This window comes from Equus asinus, chromosome 18 (genome assembly GCF_041296235.1).
Source record: "Equus asinus isolate D_3611 breed Donkey chromosome 18, EquAss-T2T_v2, whole genome shotgun sequence".
Lineage (NCBI taxonomy): Eukaryota > Metazoa > Chordata > Mammalia > Perissodactyla > Equidae > Equus > Equus asinus.
The window spans coordinates 29,058,807-29,081,449 of record NC_091807.1 but is presented as its reverse complement, the minus strand read 5'-3'; the positions used below and the strand labels follow the sequence as shown (position 1 = coordinate 29,081,449).

The following is a 22,643-nucleotide window of genomic DNA, read 5'->3' as shown; positions in this document are numbered from 1 at the left end:
AATACCAGGACTAAGATGCTTTCACGTTTCCTCTTGGTGCTGTAATATTTTCTCCTATGATAAAAAGAAGTGTTAAGCCAAACCAGAAAACTTTAAGCCTAGAAGGTGATACTACACTTCAGTTTCTTCATCTGTAAAAAAGGGAATAAAAACGTCACACCAGAGTGTTGTGATGATTCAGTGTGCTAACGTATATAAAACAGCTGGCACGGGGCCTGCCACAGGGTAGGTGCTCAGTGAATGGTGGGTGCTTGTTACAGGTAAGGAATGTCATAGACCATATTTAGAAATACCTAGAGAATATTTATTCTTCGAAATTCTAAAACTATATTACTCTAGCTATGATTGATTTTAAGCTGTCGTATTTATTGACAGATAGCGGAAGCAAACTTTTTAGGAAAAAATGTATCTTGACATAGATGCCTCAGGTATTTTCATGATATGTTAGACCAGATCCTAAGTTCACACATATTCAAGTTCCATCACTTGGCTTACTGAGAAAACACGTGTGTTAGTCATAGTGATAGTTCATTTAAATAGCACAACATGGTATCTGTATTCTTCCCCTTAATGATACTCAAATAGTTTTCTTACATTGGAAGGTAAATGTATCATTGAGACTTAACTGAGTTCTTGCATCTTAATTTCTGAATTGTGGCACTAATACTTTTAAAGTAGCATGGTCCAAACAAATGTTCAACAGATCTCCCAAAGTTCTGTAGTGAGGCCTGCGATTATACTGGAAGGAGCCAGAGGGGTGCTCTAAGGATAGTTTGGTTTAAAGAATTTTCTGAATGATCAGACTTAAGTGTGGGTGTTAGTTTGGGAGTGATGACAACCTGCTTCTGGAGTTGAGCTGAGGTAGCCCATACTACCACATTTGTAGAGAACTACATCTCCATCTTTTAGAGATTCTGATTATTTTAGTAACTGATAATCTGAAACTATAAAATTATTTGATGGCACAATAGTAATGCATTATGGCTTGATTTTAAAGAAATTCATTCTTACTACCTCACCTTCAAAATAGCTAATAGCACAGTGGTGGTTTCCTAAAAGCTAAAGGTACCAGTCTGCAGTTGTTGATCATTTAGGAGAGAAGGAATATTAAAGATGATAGCAATTCTGTTCAATCTCTTTACTGTATAAGTGTATGTGTTTACTTTTCAAAAACTTGTATAACGTGTCTCTGATGTACAGCGTATTTTTATTAAAAAGTTCATTGTAAATGTGAAATTTGGGTTACTTTGGTGTTCCAAACAATAAAAAACATACACAAAAAAAGTTTGTTTGTGTTACATATCTCTACTGTGTTACCAGTACATCCAAAATACCTTTTCAAGGAAAAATTTTACTAAGTTGGACTCATTCCTTTTGTGGAAAATTAAAGCCTCGTCTCTTGCCAAATACATTTATTTGTTAATTTTTAAGATGCAGAGATTCTCCCCATTTTTGTCACACTGCTGTAGATGAGGTTGAAATTTATAAATAAGAATTGGGTATTTATAAGATTGCTTCCTATTTACTGGTAATTATTGTTACCGAAGATTTAAAGCAAAAGTCACAAATTGGTGGCCTGCAGGCTGAATTGCTAGATAGTGATATATTTCAGGCTTGATTTCCACACATCCTTGCATGGCCTCAAAAGGCATTATGGGTTGATGGTCCCAAATTTGGACACTTCAGGAAATGATGTGGACAGAATTGGTTTGTGAATTAAACAGGAGTGTTTGCCTTTATGCAGTAGTTGTGATCCCTAAAACTGCCTAGCAGATGAATAATTTTACCACTGAGTTCAGTAATTACTTTAAAATTATGATTTGTGATTTCACTTAGCTTTGGATTTCTCTGCCCAGAATTTTGATTTTTTATAGTTAGTAATTTTTAACAACATTTAAATTAGAACATTAGAGCACCAATCTACTAGTGTGAATAACATTCAAAGGAAACCTGAAGAAAATTCTAGAAAGTTTTTTTAATGATGTCTAATTTTTTAAACAATTTTTACATTTTAATGTCTTTTCTTATTCTGAACTTTGCTATAATGTTTGGTTATATTAAATTGTAAGCTAGAGGGCTGTACCAGATGTTTAATTTCGTGCCCAAAAAAGCCTGCTGACTTTATCCTATAAAAGTGTTCATCTTTTGAAGGCGTCAAAATCTTTGAATTGGTACTCTAAATACTGCGTTATGTTACTACACTAGTGTCATGTAGTAGTAGTGGTTCCCAAATACTCATCACAGTGCCTTCAGCTTAGTATATAACATTGTTCTGTGGATACAGTGGATAATTAAAAGCAATTAATCTACAACTAATATTCCCTTAATTATGAATTCATGCATCAATACGCTATATTTTATCAGAAGGCAAAGCACTTCAAGAATGTGGACAGTCTTGTGCAGAAACTTGAAAGCTGCTTATCACGTTGTCCCCATCTCCCCCTGCGCTTCCTAGGCAGCAGAACTCTGGCCTAAGAGGTCTCTTACATTTAAATCTCTCTGATAGACATGTTTTTGGGTGCAGAAACTCTGGGCTTTAGATTGATTTTGGTAGACAGAGATATTGCCGTGAAGAATTTCAGGTAAGATTTTTTTCCAGCTAACACTGAAAATAAAATACGCTGCAGATAACATCATTCAGTGACAGGTTAACTGTATATTCCAAACTTCTAGACTCTTAATAGTACAACTCTTAACTTTGTCAGTGACAGTAAAACAGCAATTTGTATATAAACTGCACTTCTGAAAAGTGACTCTAAATGAAGTATAGGGAAAATGACCAAACAAAGCCTATTGTACATTATTTTGCAAAAAAAGATAAGGAGTCATTTTAAAGAGATAAGTCTCTGATTTCTCTTTATTTGAAATTCTGGTTTTCAGGTGTTACATTTTATCAAAGCATAATGGACTCCTAAAAATAGATATACATCTGTGTATAACTGCATTATATATTATTGAAAACTCACATTTCTTTTAAAGCTCTCTTGCTACCGTTCTAACCATGATTTTTTGTATAACCTTAATGTATAATGCAATCTAAAATGTGCTTTCTCTCATTCTTTGAAAACTAGCTTCATATATCTTCCATTCTCCCCAGCTCCCGACACAGTACCTACTATAAGAATTGTCTGGGAGTCTTTTCAAAATAATTATACCCTAAATGTTATAAATTGACGAATCTAGGCAAAGGAAATACATGTATGAATTGTACTGTTCATTTTAGTTTTCTGAAGGTCTGGAGTTTTAAGAAAAATAGCATTTTTTATGATTAAAAATATATATGTACATGCCTGGGGATCTCAGGGCATTTGGTGGAAGAGATAAGAGTGGTCGATATATCTTTTCCTTCATGTGAAAAAATTTTAGGTTCCTGCAAAATGCCACATTGACATTCATTCTATTGGGATCAAATCAAAAAAGGTGGAACTACGACCAGAGAGAACATTGCAGCCTTTCTCAAAACAAATTTCAGGTCTTCATAGGTTTGCAGTGGAAAGAGACTCACCGCCCTTGGCAAGAGACCTGGACCTTGTAGACACTGCTCTTGCCCCCTGAGAAGTATCTTCTCCTTGATGAGTTTGCTCATCACCTCTGCCACCACCATTCATTCAGCCGTTCAACATGTATTTATTCAGTACCTACTGTGTGCCAGGCACCCTTCTGGATACTAGAGACACCTGAATGAACAAGACAAGGCCTGTCTTCCTTGAGCTTATATTCCATTAGGGCCTTAGATAATAAACTAATAATTTCACATGGAGATAGTCCGATGAAGAGACCTATGAAAGTAAAGCAGAGAACAGGACTGGAGGAGTGTCACATGAGATGTGATATTCTAAATAGAATGGCCAGGAAGGGAAACTAAGGAGGTAATGGAGAGAAATGACAGAGGAAAGAGCTGTGTATAAATACAGAGGAAAGCCATTTCAGGTAAAGGAAAGAACAATAGGGGTCCTGGACTCAGAACGTAGTTGCTTGTTTAGGGACTGTGGCGGGGCTGGTATGGCTGGAACAAAGAGAATGAACAAAGGGAAAAGGGGCAGGTGATGAGTTTAGAGAAGGTTGTCAAGGGCCAGGTTATGAGTGCAGTGGGAAGTGTTGTAGGGTTTTGAACAGTGTTACAATCCAATTTACAGTTTTTAAAGGATTGCTATGGCTATTACATAGAAAACAGACTGTGGGAGTTGGTGAGAATGAAGAGACCAGATTGGATGCCACTGGAGTAGATGAGCGGTAAGAGGTTGTGTTGGTGTGGTACGGTAGAGGTGATAAGTAGTTGGATTCTGAATTTACTTTGAAGATAGAGTCTTCAGAATGCATTTATTAATTAAATACGTTCGAGAAAGAGCAATTGTTAGAGTGTAATTGCCTTTCCTGAGATGGGCCGGTCTCGAGGAGGAGTGGGTTTAGTGGGCAGATAGCAAGTTAAAACATTGGGTATTTTGACTGATATTCGGGTGCAGATGTCAGGTAGACAACTGGTAAATAAAATCTAGAGAAGTAAATTCTGGTGTCATCAGCAGGTAATATTTACAGCCACTGGCACCTTTGAGATTACCTGAAGAGGGCATGTAAGTAGAGAAGTAGTGAAATGGATGAGGCCAGAAATATTTTAGCAGTTAGCAGTTGAGAATATGATACTGAGAACTAAGACATACATAGTTCCATGTGTGGGGAACTCTTCTGAGGAGTTACAGCCCTATGAGGTAGATACAGTTACCCTGTTTTATACATGGGGAAACCAAAGAATAAAGAGAAGAAATAACCTGCCCAAGGTCACAGCTACAAGTGGCAGAGCTAAAATTCAAGGTAGCTTTACTCCTACATGTGCGCTTTTAACCGATGTTCTATACTGTTCTCTCCAGGAAAGGATACTAAAAAGATGCAGCCAGTGGGCTAGCAGGCAAAAGTAGAGGGAGGTATTTTGAAAGCCAACTAAGGAGAGTTCCTAGGAAGGAGGGAGAGAGAAATCAGATGCCACTGATGGGTCAAGGAAAAGTGCTGAGACTTGCCACCTGGATTTAGCAAAATGAAAGCTCCTGGGTGACCTTGAGAAATATGGTTGCATCAGAATAATGGGTCCAAAAGCCTAATTATGGGGTCAGGAGCGATTGGGAGATGAAGAAATGGATACCATGATTTGGGACATCTCTGAGGAGATTTGCTGTCTAGGGGAATAGTAAAATGTGATAGCTGAAGGGAGATGCCAGGTGAGGGAGTTTTTTATTTCTAAAAGGTGAGTGAAACTACAGGATCTTGATTATTGGAAAACCCAGTAGATGGGAAAATGTTGGTGCCAGAAAGAAGAGATACTTGCTAGATTGTTATGTAGGTGAGAGGGCGTGGATTCAGGGCTCGAATTAAAGGGCTTCTTAGCCTTTGGAACACAGACATTCACAGATAAAAGGAGCAAAATGCATAGAGGTGCAAGTAAATTGGTAGATTTGGCAATAGGTAGGTGGTAACAAAGGTGGACCTTTCTTTGTCTAAAGGTCTATTCTTTTTAATGGTTAACCAATCAGGATAAATAAAATGTGGTATATTCATATAGTGGAATATTACTTGGTAATAGAAATGAAGCACTATACATGGACCTTGAGAAGATGCTAAGTGAAAGAAGCCAGTGACAAAGGATCACATATTGTCTGATTCCTTTTATATGAAATGTCCAGAATAGGCAATAGAGACCAAAAACAGAATATATGGTTACCTGGGGGTTGGGGGGATTTGGGGGGGAAAGGGTAGTGATGATTAATGGATATGAGGTTTCTTTTTGAGGTGATGAAAATGTTCTAAAGTTGATTGTGATGGTTGCCCAACTCCGAATATACTAAAACCATTGAAGTGTACACTATGCGGGTGAATTATAGACTATGAGAATTTGATCTCACTGAAGTTGTCATAAAACAAACCGAGAGTAGACAGGATCGAGGAGAAACTGCACATGTGAAATAGATCGTAGGAACATGAGAATGTGAATTGACTAGGAAAATTAGAATTGCTGGCCAGAATTAAAGGGAGCACTTGTGGTTGTAGTTAAAACTTTAAAATGAGACCAGTCGGCATGCTGCAGATGGGACAGCCGGTGGTCTGTTCAGGTGCAGATTCAGTAGAAGAGTTGTACTTGAAACCAGCATTGAGGGTTTTCCAGCCAACTGTGGTGAGGGGAGAACCACGGACTCCAAGGCAGGTAAGGAGGAAAGTAGCCATGAAGGACACTGGGGACATGCCCCTAGTGGGATCGAAGATTGCTCCAGGGAGGGGGTCAGAGAGTGGGGTACTTGAAGATGAGGATTCAGAAGTGAAAGTTATTTGTAATGAAAGGTCCAGGGCTTCCTAGAGGCAGTGGCTGTGGTAGAATGAAGACAATTATTGACAACGACGTGGAGTTGTCTTTCTACTAACTTGCCTTTTCAGATGTTCCTCTGCCCTCCTTCCTACTACCCCTCCCCTTTTTCACATAGCAACTCCTTGCTTTTCTTGAAAGATTCACTTAGATTTACATTTCCTGTGAAAGTGTCCAACTAACTTGATGCAGTTGATCACTCCCAAAGTATTTAAATTCAAACCCTTAGTAACTTTCTGTCTGTCTCACTGGCTGTACACACTGTAGTCCATGGCAGAAAGCCACCCTACTCATTTATGTACCTTCCCTGTCCCTTATTTACCTTCTGAGATTTCACGGTCCAACCTTCTTCCCCCTCACCACCCCTTTAACCCTTAAACATATCTGTTCTTTATTTCACATAATCGCAAACAGCTTTGCTATAAATGGCAATGGTTCCTCCCCTTTAATCTTGACTTTTATTTGTTTTTATTGTGAAACAAGCCATTTTTTGCCACCTCATAGGAAATATCCACAGTTAAGTCTTGTTATTTTGAATTAAACTCCACTGTATTTCTTATACTTCTCGAATTTGAACAGAGACATTTGGGGGTGTTACTTTTTTGGTCTGCCTTAAAATCTTGTTATATTAGAAAATTTGGAGTTTTCTATCTAATATGATGGTTCCCTGGGTCTGAACGCTTCCCTTTTTTGTTTCACCGATGTTCTGGGTGGGTTAACATCGTGACTCTTCTCTTATGAGCTCTCGGTATACATATAATCAATTTCTTCACATTTCTACCAGATGTAGCCCAGTCCCCTCCAATTCTCGGTATTACCATGTGCAATTTATCTGTCTCCAAAAATTGCTTTTCTTCCAAAATTCCTGCATTGCTTTAATGCCTCCATCCACGCAGGCATCCAAAGCAAAGAGCTATGTTCCTCCATCTCTTAAATCTGTCAGTCCTGCCCACTAAATGTCTTCAGTCTGGTTCTCATCTCTAGCACCTCTGTCTCGGGTCAGTCTCTCACCTCTGTCCCCTATATTCTTGGAATAAGAGCCTAACTACTCTCTGGTGTCCTCCCCTTCCTTGCTTTCCTGTACACTATTTGCTAGAAGGATCTTTCAAAAATGAATATAGGGTCATCTTTGCTAAACATTCCTCGGTAGTTTCCCCGTCACTCTAGGTCTAAGTCAAGGTTCCTTCTCACGGCACCCCAGACCTCTGAATTGCCCCATCTGCTCAGTCTCATACACCTCATCTTTTTTTTTTTTAATAATAATTTGTATTTACAGAAATTCTTTCTTGCTGCTTTAATAATAAACCTCATCTTCTCTCTCCTTAGTTTCATCAAAAGATACTCTATCGCAGTTCTGAGAACAACACGCTTTGCTTCTTCACCTTGTCAATAAGCCTTTTCAAAAGCTGCTGCTCTCAAACAGTATTGTTCTTCCTTCTTCCTAGTTCCCTTGATTGTTCTTCCTTTCCTTTGAGACCCAATTCCAACATTCCCTGAGACTCGCATTCAGATTCACACACACCAACTTTATCAGTCCCACCTTTGTCACCATACTAGCTTGTGCTGTCTCCTACAGCAGTTGACACTTGTCTGTTTCTACTAGGCTATGTCCTATTTGAAGGAAATGGCTATGTTTTATTTATCTTTATATCCCCAGCACATTGAGTTAATAATGTAAAGCTTACATGTTCGATACATGTGTGAATGAATTTTCTTTTAAGATTATAACTCTAGAAAACCTGTCAGTGGTATTGTACATCATACTTCCAGATAAAGTAAATAATTGCTTTGAATGCCCTTTAGACCTTGGTAACTCACTATATATCCTGTTGGTATATGCATAATCTCAGCTTTCCTAATAAAAATAGAAATGAAATTCAGCTATCATGCCTATCAAGGGCTTGTGCCATTTGATAAATTTTTAATTAAATATAACTTCCTATAAAAGCAGTACATGTTCACTGCAAAAAAAAATAACTTTTACAAAGCACAAAAAAAATCATAATTTCACCACTTCTGTGGTCTGAAGGCCAACATTTGGGACTATGGGAATATTCTATCAGGAATCTCTAAAACATTTTGGTCTGTAAAGAATTGATAGGAGGTCTACTTATTTACAGATGAGGAAAGGGGTTTGAGTATATAATATCTTAAGCAAATCCCAAATACAAATATCCACATATGTGGAATAGATGGATTAGGCAGTTTTTTAATAAGAAATATTGTGCTTTATAGAAGGTGTAAATGGCTGTAAATGTTAACCCTGCCACATCAATCTGCATACATCCTCAAACGCATGCAATAAAGGGCTTAGTGATGTGTTCCTAGAGGCGACCGGTTTATATTTTATAAAGAATCATTGCCCATTTTATCCTCTGTGTACAAGGTGGAGGTGGCCTTGCATCCTTTGGCCACTGTCAGATCGGTAGTTGAGGAAGCCAGTCATCGTGGGGAAATCAGGAATAGGACTTTCCCATTGCCCTGCAAGAATCACCATGTCCTCCTAAAGGCTCATCTGAACTTAATTTTCTTGTTATATTAAGACGCTTTAGACCCCTTCCCCATTTTTCTAGTGTTATTTAAGAATTTGCCAATGGCCTCTTGAGCCTATAGATTATAGATAGGTACTTGAATGCTCGAGTGTGCTACACTGACCCCTGTAACAGTAAACATGGGTCGTTTTCGTCCTTCAGTAAAAGCCGGTGGGAAAGTAAAGTTGGATTTGTTTAAGTGCTTCCACATATGATACCTCTATTAAAAGAGGCTGTACACATAGAGTTTATGATGTGTGCTTTAAGTTAAAGTCCACAGATGTTGGGACTGTGCTATTCCTTTAAAAAGTGAGAAAAGATATCTTAGGTGCTTTTGTTGTCCCACTGTATGGTATATATTCAATAAATGCTCACAAAATGATAGGAAGAATGTTCCAGTTTGCCACTGAATGTTATTTCAGTCTGGGAGATGGTCTAATAGGTGGTGGTTCTGTGTATGTTCATTGTCTGAGATTGTCCTGAGGACACTGAAGAGTCTTTGAAGGGATGAGGTCTTGGCCTCATTCGTTCATGTCATAATTTCTGGCTTTTCCCTGTGGGAATTAGCATTTCTCAGCTTCAGACCTGACAGGAAGCTCAGTGTATTGGCGTTTTTCCCAACCCTCGAAGTGCTGGACCTTAAACTGTGGTAGGTATCCGGGCAGCAGAGGGCTTCATACAGTCTTCATGATGAGAAATGACAGAGAGTTGTGTGTGTTTTTGCCAAGTCAAATATTTAGTGTTAGGATATTTAGCACGTGACAAAATAGGTGTGTGGCGTAATGGTGTCAGCCCTTAACTGTGTGCCAGACTCTGAGCTCTTGTTCATTTTATCCCATTTAATCTCAACAGAGGCAGATATTATCATCCCCATTTCTGAAGCACATGTCCAGGGTCATTCCTATGTAAGATGCTATTTCACCAAACATAATATGTCTCTTTAAGCATTTAAAAGAAGGTATTTTGGGGCCAGCCCGGTAGTGCAGCGGTTGAGTGTGCACATTCCACTTTGGCGGCCCGGGGTTCACCGGTTCGGATCCCAGGTGCAGACATGGCACTGCTTGGCAAGCCATGCTGTGGTAGGCGTCCCACATATAAAGTAGAGGAAGATGGGTATGGATATTAGCTCAGGGCCAGTCTTCCTCAAAAAATAAAATTAAATTAAAAAATAAAGAAGGTATTTTGTTTAAATACTAAAGCTGATGAGTCTTCATGTTAAGAGTTATAAACTGGTATATATACATTTTCAGGTTCACTCTATGTATTGCTTAAATCTGACAGAATAGTATTCAACCACATGTTGTAAGGAGCAAAAACTGAAGTAGAAATTCTTATTTATCTTATTAGTATTTGTACAGAAACTCTGGGAGCAAACAGGACTTGTTAAATGTTTGCTAAAGCAAGTGGGAGGAAGTGATTCAAGCTATAAACAGAACGTTGGGGGTGGGGGATGAAATTAGTTAGTATTGAAGTACTGGGTTTGCTCTGGGATTGTTTTTCTGAGTGTCACACAAGCCTTTTTCTTACCATTTCCAGTTGATAGTCATGACCCCACTTGCTCAAAGACGTTTCGGCAGTACATGCATAAATAGCATATTCTGACAAAACCTGGAACATTTTCCATCAGAGTAACTCCTATTGGTTATAGTATCTGCCTTGTGATGCTTGTATTTACAGAGAAATAAAATGAGAGATACGACGATACCTTTCCGTTACTCAAGTGGTGAACCAAAACAGAAATCCTTCTTTCTCGTATCATTGTAAACGACGCGTTGTTGAATTTGTATGACTCTTACACCAAAACATGAGTAAACCCTCCTGTAAATGGGAAATAAAACCAGTAAGTCATTGTTTCTTTCAGCAGCACTTGCCACCTTTGGGAGAATGAATAGAAGGTGAATGGCTGAACCTTCCACATTGTTTGGTCATTTCAGCCTAGCAGTTTACACATTATGCTGTGCTTTGGAAAGGGACTTGTGAAAATAAATTCTACTTTTGTATATGGATCTTTATTTTATAAGCATTAGTGTTTAAGTAATGTTTACTGCATAATAACTACATGAGGTATTTTAATGACATTGAATCAAAGAGACCTCCTTTACTGCATTTTCTGGGTCAGTGACCCCATTTTCTCCTAGTAATAAGTTGAACCAAGACTTAGAGTGTCAGTCTTTCCTGGAGTACACCTGAAATAACCTTCAGTTGGCTGGAATAGTTCAGTCCTTTATCTCATTAGGACTTTAGCAAGTTGTTTCTCAGTGTGTTTCTAAGTTTTCTGAGTGGTAAAACTGCTACTAATGAAAGCTGTATAAGGAGATTTTGACATACTCTTTCTAAAAGTTGGTATGTTACAATTTCTTTTGCCAGCTTATCTCAACCTCCACCTATATTAGATACTAATATACATGTACTAGTAATACATATCTTTATATATATATCTTTAAGACTGCTTGCCCTGGGTTGTTACTGGGCCCTCACATTGAGTTTCTGACAGGTAGACTGGCAAACAAGATGAAATTTGAAGATTCTGGATTTAATTGCATTTTGCTTCAAGCTTCACAGGAAGTAGTTGAAAATAGAATGCCATCTTCTATGTTATTTTATTTATTACATTTTTATTTTTATTGCCTTTTAGGTACTCAAGGAGTTGCACCTGGTCCTGTAATTGGGCTCCAGGCACCATCCACTGGTCTTCTTGGTGCCCGCCCTGGCCTGATCCCACTCCAGCGCCCACCAGGAATGCCTCCGCCTCATTTACAGAGATTTCCTTTGATGCCACCTCGTCCCATGCCACCACATATGATGCATAGAGGTCCACCACCAGGACCAGGGGGCTTTGGAATGCCTCCACCTCATGGAATGAAAGGTCCCTTTCCACCACATGGCCCCTTTGTTAGGCCTGGTGGAATGCCAGGGCTTGGGGGCCCAGGGCCAGGCCCAGGGGGTCCTGAAGACAGAGATGGAAGGCAGCAGCAGCCACAGCAGCAGCAGCAGCCGCAGCAGCAGCCACCACCACAGCCACAACCGCAGCAGCCGCCACCAGCTCAGCAACCACCACCAACTCAACAGCAACCACAACCATTTAGAAATGATAACAGGCAGCAGTTCAATTCAGGTAGAGACCAAGAAAGGTTTGGAAGAAGATCTTTCGGAAATAGGGTGGAAAATGACCGGGAACGGTATGGGAACCGTAATGAGGATAGAGATAATAGTAATCGTGAAAGGAGAGAGTGGGGAAGAAGGAGCCCTGACCGGGACAGGCACAGAGACTTGGAAGAGAGAAATAGACGCTCTAGTGGGCATCGAGACAGAGAGAGAGATTCTAGAGATAGAGAGTCTCGTAGAGAGAAGGAAGAAAACCGAGGAAAGGAAAAGCCTGAGGTGACAGACAGGGCAGGTGGTAACAAAACCGCTGAACCTCCCGTTAGCCAAGTGGGAAACGTAGACACTGTTTCAGAACTTGATAAGGGGGAGTCTGAGTCTGCAGTTGTAAAACCTTCTGAAGAGTTACCTGCTGAGGCTACCTCATCCGTTGAACCCGAGAAGGATTCTGGCTCAGCAGCAGAGGCTCCTCGTTAGAGACTGGAATTTGTCAAAATGTGACAGTGACACTTCCTGGAGTGTAGAGCTTGAGGTGTACAGATGCTGTATTATATTTGCTCCTGCTATATCACAGCCCCACAGTAGTTGGTGGGGAATTGTAAGCAATTTGATTGCTTCCCTTCTATTTAAAAATAGCCACAAAATAACAAAAAATACTGAAAATATGAATAAATATTACCCTTTTTGCTGTAACTTTTTAAAAGTTTTGACTTTAAAAAGTTTACAAATCGTAATTAGAAGTGCTCTCTATTTTTTTTTTTTTTTAATTTAAGACAAGGTAACGGTGAAAGCTCCTCAAAAACAATAGGGATGTTTTTAATAAACTCTATTTTCGTAACAAACTTTAATGTGTGCTATTCTTCCTACACTGCATTAAGGTGGAAAAGGATTGTTCACCGTCAAAGTTTGAGCTGTTAATACTGTATTGGAGTCTAAATTAGACTTATTCTGATGGAAATAGACATCTTTATGTAGTCATTCTCAAACACTTTCATCTGTAATACTTTTGATTTTTAGCATTTCAATCATAAGGTAAAGGTTTTAATGTTAATTGAAAAGCTTGTTAGTTTTGCAGTTCAATCAAGGTTTTCTTTTTTACCATTGGCTTTGTGGTAAATGGTGCCCTAATTAATTTGTAAAGAGAAATTTTGCTGGAGGGAAAATTGGATCCCATCTTACCAGTACTTTGTACTATAAATTATCTGATTGCCTGGGTATTACTTACTTAGAAGGTTGGGTGTTTTTCTTACCATCCCATTAAGTTTTTCAAAAGGGTGAAAGAAATCAAGGTTAACATTTGCAACCTGAAAGCTTTTTGTCTTATTTTATATGTTTAAGGACTTAAATGCAACCTGTTGTTTCCTATAAGCCTTGCCTGTTGCCTTTCTTTACCAATGTCTAATCTCCCCTGCTGGGCAGAGGTAGACTAACGTTTTGCCAGAGTACTTTATCTCTTTTGCCTAAAATTGTTGGGCTAACTAGGAAAAATAGTTGTAGCTTATCCAAGAACTACTACATGAAGACATCCAAGGCCAAGCCAAACCTGTACCTAACTAGTACAGAAAAGCAGTTCGTCCCGCTGCCTACCCAGTGCCAAGGAAAAGACCTGCCGGGACCCAGCCCAAGGAGTTAGGCTCGGGGAAGCTTTTTTCTTCCTCCACTTCATTTTTAAAGTTTCAGTGTTCTAGCAGTTAACTTTTCTGTGTCCTCATCCCCAGGCGAAGCTGCTGTATTACTTTGGTTTTTAAATAGTATACTCTGCAGCAAGATCTGACGGACAGAATTTCTCTAGGGCAGTTTTCTTGTGTTTCTATCTATCTTTAGAAATAAGAAAAACCTGCTTCGTATCGGCAGACTCGAATTACAAAACTTTTCCTTAGTTTTCTGTAGGACCACTGAGAAGTTTCAAGTCGTAGCTGAAACTGCTTCTGGGAAGAAAGACACATCTGGTTATTTAGTGTTCAGATTCCAAGGACTTGCAGCCCTGTACTTCCAAGTGAAAGTAGTGAGAACACCGTGTTTGCACGTGACAAAACCCCAAAAACACTAAGTGGTAGCGATTACACGTGAAGCTTTAAAGGTCACAAGCCAGTCCCTGTATTTCAGTCCTATCCTGCATACATACCAAACTGTACATTAGAGAAATCTGTTAAATACTGTTTTTAGATTCTCTACCCAGCTGACAGCAGTTTTAACCACCTGTTGTGAGCACACGGTTCTTTACTACCAATTTTAAAACTCTGAAGGCACTACAAATTGTCTGTTTCCGAATTAGCTTTTCCTCTCCTAAGTAATCTACATTTGATAAAGTACATCATATATTTATGATCAATCAGAACTGTAGCTTATTTCTGGCTTATCAAAAATATTCTACAACTTTCAATTAATAAACAACCGTAATGCACATAGTCAAACCTGAGTTAGGTTAACGTTTCATTTAAAGCATTCTCTTACAGGAGCACACAAGTATTTACATTAAGAGAAAGACCTGAATTCACGAATTGGGTGTGTAAATTCTTCTCTTTAAACCTCCAGAACCCACAATCAAACATTCCTTGGTTCCATCTTACAATGTTATTCCTTTAAATGGCTAATCTGAAAGTAGGCTGTGCCAACCTCTACTTTTATTATAAACTAAATGTTCACAAGTCTACAGAAATGTGCCATTTTGGCAGGTAGGTAAATTAATCTTACTCTTAGCTAACTGAGGCTGTAACTTGCCATTCAGTTTCACTAGAAGTTATCAAAGGGCTCTTAGACCATAACATTTACTTTTAAAAATAAACTTACATACTTTTGAATCAAAATGCTGTATTGGTTAAGCAGGGAAACTACCTTCATTTCTCTAAAGGTGACAGGATAGTCTATTTGTCAAAGATTAAATTTCAGGTTAGCTTTAGCCAAAGACCAGCTGCTAAAATTTAAAACATTTTCAAGAGAGCTCTATGAAATAGTCAATACCTGTCAACATGCTACTCTACCTGTTTAAGCTCTGTGTCTGAGGGATCAAGCTAATTTGGAATTTCAATTTAGATACTTCACTAGGTTCAAGATACAGTGCCATATAGGCTACTTGTTTATTGTAGACCTGAACGAGAACTGAAGAAATTCTCTTAAGTTTAATACTCATATATGATTAAGTCTGGCAAAATAGAGAGATAGAAACGGACATTTTAATTGAATGAGTTTTATAAAATTATACAAATCATCCAACTGATCATAAATCAGTTGTCATTACAGGTACTTAAAGCAATTAAAAGAAAGTCACACAAATTACACTTTTAAGGTTACAGCGTTTAATGTTTATCAAGTTAAATTTCTACAACTAGCAAGATAACAGATGAGTTACTAGGACTCAGACCATGACACGGGGAATGTTTACTGAGCGATCCCAATCACACCACAAGCCAGACGACTGCCAGCGTTCCCCGTCTTTGTACTTTCTTCGTTTCCACCTTTGCCCAGGTCATCTTGTTTCTCGTGGACCTTTAAGAAATTTTAAAAACATAGAAGTTAGGGCTATTAAGTAATTACCACCGCTTGTCAACAATACCCAAAAGACTTAAGAACCATTTAATATTTTAAAAAAACATGTTAAAATAGTCCTACTTGTAGGGAAATGTACTAATATTTAATCTAGTAGTAAAAAGTAGAAACTACTTAAAGCTTTTTCTTGATGATGCAGACATAAGTTACCTTTTCATACTAGGTAAGTGTTGCTTTCTCTAAATGAAATACTAAAAACCCAAACAACATCACACAGCCACCACATGCTGGTCTTAATCCTCCGTGAGAAATTTTAGTAACCTCAGTTATAGTCAGCATTCTTTCACAGTACAAATTGCTTTGGAAAAAAGGAAAGGGAAGGTGAACCAAAAAACATCCATCAAAATCGTGCCTAATGAACAACAGGCCTCTAAGAGGTAAATCCTAAAACTACTGAACTATTTAAACAACAGTATTTTAAATTTTGCTTATCAAGCACTGACAAAGTTGTAAGGACACAGGGTCAACTGAAAGGCTAGTGAACATTAACTATCCTCTGGGGTAGGCAAGAGCCTACACTACGTGCTGCTCTGCGTGGACCAGACGCAGCTCCCAGGGGTCACTTGGAGCAACCACTTCCCACGTGTTAAAAAGTGATGATAACCTGCCAACGTGAAGGAGTATTAATGTCGCGGTCCGCCCCAGATTTTAGACTCCACAAAGTGTTCTGTTTAACTACAACGGGGAAAACCAACTGTGGCAAGAAAATCTGGCCATTTTAAAACTACAGACTACTGTTTCCGTAATATAAATCTCCTATGATCAAATGTGATCTACTTTATGACCGCATCTTAGCAGAAGGGTGTTCTTAACTGACCTAGATCATTAATACATCTTCACTGTAATCATCCAAGAAAATAACTTTCCTAATCTGAACTAAAGGTACAATTTGTCTGGATCCTTACAAACCAGGATTAATAATCATGAAAAGATCTATGACTGTGGCTTAGGAGGAGCTTTATGCATATCCTGGGTATAAAAAAACTTACCACCATTGTGCGGCCAATGATGGAATGCTTTCCCGAGAGCGAGATCACAGGATCTTTCATATCCACATCAGCCTTACCATTTTCATCAGCAGTCACATTGCCCAGGTCTCCAACATGCCTAACAGTGACAAAGCATGAGAGAGATTAGGACTGATTTCCATTTAACCTACCATCAGGATAGTTCAGGAGCCGTATTAAAAACTGACTGAGTCAGACAGATACATGAGGGTGGACTAAGAGGTGGATATGGTAAATAGCAAACAGGACCCACTTTTCCAGATTACCGAAATTTTGGAAACATACAAATTTAAAAACAAGCAACTAGACATTCTTCAAACAAGGCTTCAAGTCTACAAACTAATGCTCTGGGAAGAGGTGTGGGATGAGGGCGCACCTCAATTTCAGAGGTAAAGTACCAAAGGGTAAAATTCTTAGTTACTGAGTTCTGCCGGTTAACTCTGGCATGGCTAAGAAAGCTATGCCCCTAGGCCTCTGTTATAAACATAAACTAATCCTTGTGCTTATTAAATTTATTGTCTTCCTGAAAGGCTCTCAGAAAATAAACACATACAAATGGAGTCTCACTGAATTTTCAATATCAAATTTTTATCTACAAAGCTTCCTAGGTTTCACCATAATGATTTGCTAGTGGTTGACAGTACTGTTATTCATGACACTTCCTGTATTAGTTCCCTTTGGCATCTGTATTAGTTCTATATTCAATAAATGCTACAAAACCAAATCGTTTTAAGTGTCCCCATTTGTCAATTCCTCAGCCCAGGGAGGAAGCCATTCTAGCACTTGGGGCCAGGGGCTGACATGGGGGGGCAACAAACGCAAGAGCAGAGGAGGGGGAAACCACTCAGTTATCATAGCGTGCAATTGCAAAGAGTATACACATATCGACCCCAAAAAGCCACAACCATTATTTCAATACGAGTTCAGCATTCTGTCACTCACCTCTCTTCGTCCTTTGGTCCACCGTGTTTTTTCGACAGAGGATTAAAGTGAGCACCAGCAGTGGTACAGCCTATTTACCAAAAAAAAGTAGCCAAATTATGGATCAAAATTCCAAAATTCTAAAAAGAAACTGGTCATTGAGAAAACCTCAAATGGATAAAGTACTGACCCACACCATGACTTCTAGGCGAATAAAAACAGGATGCAACACCTTCAACAAAACGGGCAGATGGGAGACACAAGTTCTAATGCCTGCGTGACACTGGTAAAGTTAACACCCTGCTATGGGTTCGGTTTCCTCACTGCCCTGTACAATAAGAGGGCTGAGACTTGATCTTCAATGGTTCTTCTATTGTTAAAATCCCATGATTATGACCCTAGGTCATTAAAAGGTACCATACCTTAACTATAAAAAACTTACCTCCCCAGCAATACATTACACCCAAGCAGCTCTCCTGTCCGTGGCCTTTACTTGGTGCATGCAGAATATAGAATGCACCTTATGTCCAAGGGCTGTGGCCTCACACAACCCCAGGGGGCGGCGTTCAGACTGTGTTCTGTAAAAACGGCACTCCTGTGTGCCAGGGAATGCCATTCACACAGAACACAGCCACCAAGAGCAGGAGGTTCTTTCATGACATGGCTTTCTCCACTCAGAGGCTGACGGGAAGTTCCCATTGTTTGAACCTGCCATCTATCCCCTCGGCCCCCAGGTCCACCCCACCCAGGAAGTAGCAGAGTCTCAAAGCCACAGGGCAAGTGCCTCCCAAAGCAGAGGCAATAAACCAAGAAGCAACTTGAGAATTTCATAATTACTGAAATGGATCAAATCTGGACATGAGATCACTATTTACAGGAACCAAATTATGGAACAATAAACAAAGTGCCAGCAAAACAAGTTCAGTTCTCATCATAAAAAGTGTAAACATTAAGTTCAGATAACCCAAATGTGGCAAAAGATCACTAAGTGCAATTTAATCCTTAAACTTTTGTTAACTGGCCACACGGAGAAAATGAAAGTCAGTCCAAAGCATCAACAGCTGACACTCCATCTTCGGTTGGTATCTTACGTCTGTCACCCTCAGGCTCTGGTTCGGAGGCCTGGAGCTATTCTTACAGGGTGATGCAGATAAACGCACCTTGCGCGTGAAGCACCCACCCCAACCCCAGCTCACCAACACTGAGATCCCTGCAGAGGATACGAAAGGAGCGGAATTTTTTGTTTTCTTGAAAAACACCTGAGACTTATATAATCAAGCCATAATCATGAAAAAAACATCAACACTTTCCCCCTCCTTTCCACACTCAAGAGTCAAAAACCAGTTTTGTGGCTATCTCCCTGAGGCTGACCTTAGCAGTCATACTGACTTGACTTTCTTTTTAAATGTCTAGGGGTAATTCTACTCGGTCCCGTTTATCTACTAGGTTAAACCGTGTGGGCCACTAGAGGAGCCCAGCACCCACCTTGTGTATTATCTCCAAACTCGTGGACGTGGAATCCGTGATCGCCTTTGGTTAATCCTTCAATGAATCCCTTCAGAACGACGGGCCCACCTTCCTTTATTCAAAGAAAAGCGCAACAAGTTTGAGAGAGCAAGTGCTGAATGATCTCCACCAGTCCCAGAAAAGTGGAAAGAACATGGCCTTGGGAGTTAAAAAAGAGCTGAGTCACACCCCGGGCCTGCAGCGTCCCAGCAGTGACCCTCCCGCAAGCTGCTGACCGCTCATTCAAACGCAGTTGAGCGCGCGCTGGTTCTTCCTGTAAATACTCTGAGTCGGTTATACTCGACATGGTGAGTCTACGTGTACACAGCAAACTTTTTAACCCAGACGTTAGCACATCATCCACTTTAGCATCTTGCTTTCTTCATGCACTCTTCCATAAGGCAAACATACACATTTGCCCTAAAAAAGAAGAAAGAAAAAGGCCCCCCCGGAAATGTCCAACTGGCTACCGAGGATCCCTGCTCTGCATTCTCCACAAAGAGGGCTGATCTCCAGTTTCCGGCATAGATATTTTTGCTTCATAGCCAGAAAATATCCTATCCCACCGCCCCTGCGGGACTGGCTCTGGTCTAAACAGAGGTACTGTTTCTCAAGTGTTTTTAGGCACTGAAATCTAGATAACCTTCCCAGTCTAACTACTGAGACCAAAAAGCAAGGACAATAAAAACACCAGAGCAGAAGAAAAAACACAGGTACCGCCATTCAAGCAATGGTGACGGGTAACGGTACCGCGTGGCTGCACACAGAAATCAAGGCAGCTACTGTGACAGCCAGGCAGAGATCCTAGGAGTAGAATAAAATATGCACAGCATCAACACCACACAGTAACACACGGGATGGTGTGTTTGCTTTTAAACAGCCAGGGCCAACAGTTACAAGAGGTGCTAACCTGGAAGACCTGACTTCCCACTGGATAAATACCACCACTCAAAGGAAGTCATGTGGCAACTGCTGCCCTTTTTTGCTTTTCTTTTTGAGAAGAGATATACTTCGATTCTTCTAAGGACAACTTTTAATTTTGGAAAAACTCAAATGTGGAATGTTACCCCCCAAAACACACTGTGTCATCAAAGCCCAGAATGGCCAAGAGGACAGGTTGTGTTAAGCCGCCAGTGAACGGGTGACACACAGAGCACACGTATTTCAGCAGGAAGCCACCTGGGTACAACCCTACAGGGCCAGGCTCTTACCTCAAATGAGTCAAACAGGTCAGGGACGCAAGAAGGAATGTCAACTGGCCCATGCCCCGTGTTGCCCTGGGCTAATGAAGGCTCAGTCTGGACAGATCTCCAAATTTTTCAAGAGAAGCTAAGACTTTGGACTTATTGGCAAAAATTTCTGAGTTTTAAAAATTGGGGGAGGAGGGTGGAGGACTGGAAACGAATTCAAAATTTTAAACACTCAATAGGCCAAACAAACACAGTTTACTGCCAGTTTAGTATATCTGCCTATCTGTGGAGCTGTGATGCTTAACTCTCAAGGGTCTTCATTCCGTACAAACAGCAGCATGAAAATGAAGTTTGGAACTTAAGAGGGCGCCAGCCACACAAGTGGCTCAGGGACGGTGGAAAAGCTAAGGGAACCTGGGTCACGAATGGCCTCACATCTTGGCTTCTGAATGCAGCGCCATTTCTCACTGGCCAGAGGGAAGGGATCCCTGAGGCTCTAGTATCCGGGAATTATGTGGGGAGGAGAGAGGAGGACAGAAGAAAGTATGGCAAAGGAAAACAGCAAAATTTAGTCAAATGCCAAAAAGCCTTTTCCAGAAAATGTGGAAACCTCATAAAGAAAAAATTAAGCTAGAGTTTAAGTTCTCCTTCACATAAATTTCATAGATGGACACTTCCCTAGATTATTTCTCCTGTCCTCTCGCATTTCTGTAAACCTCTTCAAAGCCTACATCTCATTCATGTATTAAATATTGTCACGATTAAGAAGCCAAGTACAACATCATCTCCCACCGGGTGGTAACCTCACTAAGATTTGGGGAACACTCTTATCACAACCACCTTCCTTACACACCTGTGTCTTGCAATATTATCAATAATGAGTATTTCTGCATATTTTATCTTACGAGATTTGTTCAGAAGTTTGTCTTTGACGACATCAGTAACGGGCCTATTGGAGAGCAATTTCAAAGTCGCTTCACAGAGAATTGGGTCAAACGACTCCAAGAACAGTTAAGTGACAATTCCATGCAATGTAAACAACGGTCCAGGTGTCCTTACTTCCATCTCCCAAACCACACCCACTATCTACAGAAATTCTCAACCCACGGTGCACACTGGAACCACCTTGGAAACTTAAAAAATAGCAATGCTCAGGCTGCACCCTGACAGATTTTTATATAACTGATCTCGAGTTGGGCCCCGGTATCTGCATTTTTTTAAAGCTCCCCATATGAGTCTACTGGACACCCAGAGTTAAAAGTCAATGCTCTGGAAAACCTCCAGCAAGGGAGTTGCTTAGATCTGACTTTTGGAGCGCTGGAGGAGGAAAAGGAGCTTTGCCCAGGGTCATCTTCTTTGCCCTTACAGCCTGAACATGACCCAGAGCAGAGGTCAGCAAACCTTTCTGTAAAGGGCCACATACGGTCTCTGTCGCATATTCCTGTTTTTCACGACCCTTTAAACACAAATAGATAAAAACCACTCTTAGCTCGAGGGCTGCACAAACATCAGCCCTGGGAAGGCACAGGCCCGCGGGCCGGAGTTTGCAGATCCCTAACCTAGGGAGCCCAAGTCGGAAAGCAAACCCCAAAAGGATAACGGATGCGACGACCTCCCGGCGTCCCGGAGTCCCGGCCCCTCCCCCACCCCGCCCCGCCACTCCAGGATCTCCTGGCCGGGCCGGGCCTCGGACTGCGCAACTCGGAGCGCACAGGATCCTCGAGACCCAGAAAATGACCCTGCAAGGAAGGGTCTCCGCCTTGGCCTGCAGACGCCGAGGCGGCGGGCGAGGAGGCCCTGACGCCAGCAGCTCTCCTCGTGCGCGCTCTCTCCTCCCTCCCCGGCCGCGGCTCTTGGCACCCACGGGACCCGCTGGGTGTTTCCTCCCACACCCCCGCCCAGGCCTTTCCTGCCCGCACCCCGCCCAGGCCTCGCCACGCACGCGGCCGCCGGGCCCGCCTGGTGACTCAGCACCCGCGGCCGCGCGCGGGGGCGCCGCATAGCCTCCGGGCCACAGGCCCTGGGTGGCTCGGACCCGCCGGCCCGGCGCGGCGGGGGCGTGGCGAGGGCGGCCCGGGGCCTGGCCGGGCCTCAGGAGGACAGGTGCGCGGGCGCGGCCCAGCCCTTGCCTGCTGCTGCTCGAAGTGGATGACGCCGTGCACCGGGCCGTCGCCCTTCAGCACGCACACGGCCTTCAGCGCCATGACTCGCGGGGTCGCGCTCTGCTCCGAGATCCGAAGGGACCACAGACGCAGCAGAAGACGCCGACGCAAGGCGCAGCGGGCGCGCCACTCACTTTTTATCAGCCGAGTCCCCGCGCCCCGCCCACCCTGGCCTGGAACCAATCACCGCCCGCGCACTTAGTCCCCTCCCCCCCAGCGGCTTCCGCGCCCCGCCCACCCTGGTCTGGAACCAATCGCCGCCCGCGCGCTCAGCGCTCCCCTCCCTACCGGAGGCCTCGCGACGCCAGTTGCCGGGAACGGCCGGGGGCGGG

General features: G+C 41.5%; 2 protein-coding genes across 5 annotated transcripts in view; one reads left to right on the top strand and one right to left on the bottom strand.

The window, feature by feature from the left end:
- The window catches only part of SCAF4 (SR-related CTD associated factor 4), a 57,985-nt gene extending 44,640 nt beyond the window's left edge, over positions 1-13,345 (top strand). For 2 of the 4 annotated variants that reach the window (XM_044750641.2, XM_044750645.2), the window contains exon 20: positions 11,513-13,345. In XM_044750641.2, the coding sequence (XP_044606576.1) occupies positions 11,513-12,456 (944 nt within the window). In that variant the 3' untranslated portion in view covers positions 12,457-13,345. The remainder of the gene's footprint in view (positions 1-11,512) is intronic. The other 2 variants (XM_070488756.1, XM_044750642.2) reach the window with 1 other exon arrangement.
- Positions 13,346-15,252: 1,907 nt separating this feature from the next.
- On the bottom strand, positions 15,253-22,557 carry SOD1 (superoxide dismutase 1). The gene is made up of 5 exons (XM_014866534.3): positions 22,279-22,557; positions 18,939-19,032; positions 17,475-17,544; positions 16,515-16,632; positions 15,253-15,465 (listed from the first exon to the last, which is right to left on the bottom strand). Exons 1-5 carry the CDS (start codon positions 22,351-22,353, stop codon positions 15,358-15,360), a joined length of 465 nt encoding a protein of 154 aa, XP_014722020.1. The 5' UTR covers positions 22,354-22,557; the 3' UTR covers positions 15,253-15,357.
- Positions 22,558-22,643: the final 86 nt, after the last annotated feature.

Excerpts from the sequence above, each read along its gene's own strand:
- SOD1 (XM_014866534.3), bottom strand. The coding sequence starts at position 22,353 with ATGGCGCTGAAGGCCGTGTGCGTGCTGAAGGGCGACGGCCCGGTGCAC. Across the intron at positions 17,545-18,938 it reads GTTTGGAGATAATACACAAG|GCTGTACCACTGCTGGTGCT; the intron begins GTGGGTGCTGGG and ends TTTGGTAAATAG. Across the intron at positions 15,466-16,514 it reads TCATTGGCCGCACAATGGTG|GTCCACGAGAAACAAGATGA; the intron begins GTAAGTTTTTTT and ends AATTTCTTAAAG.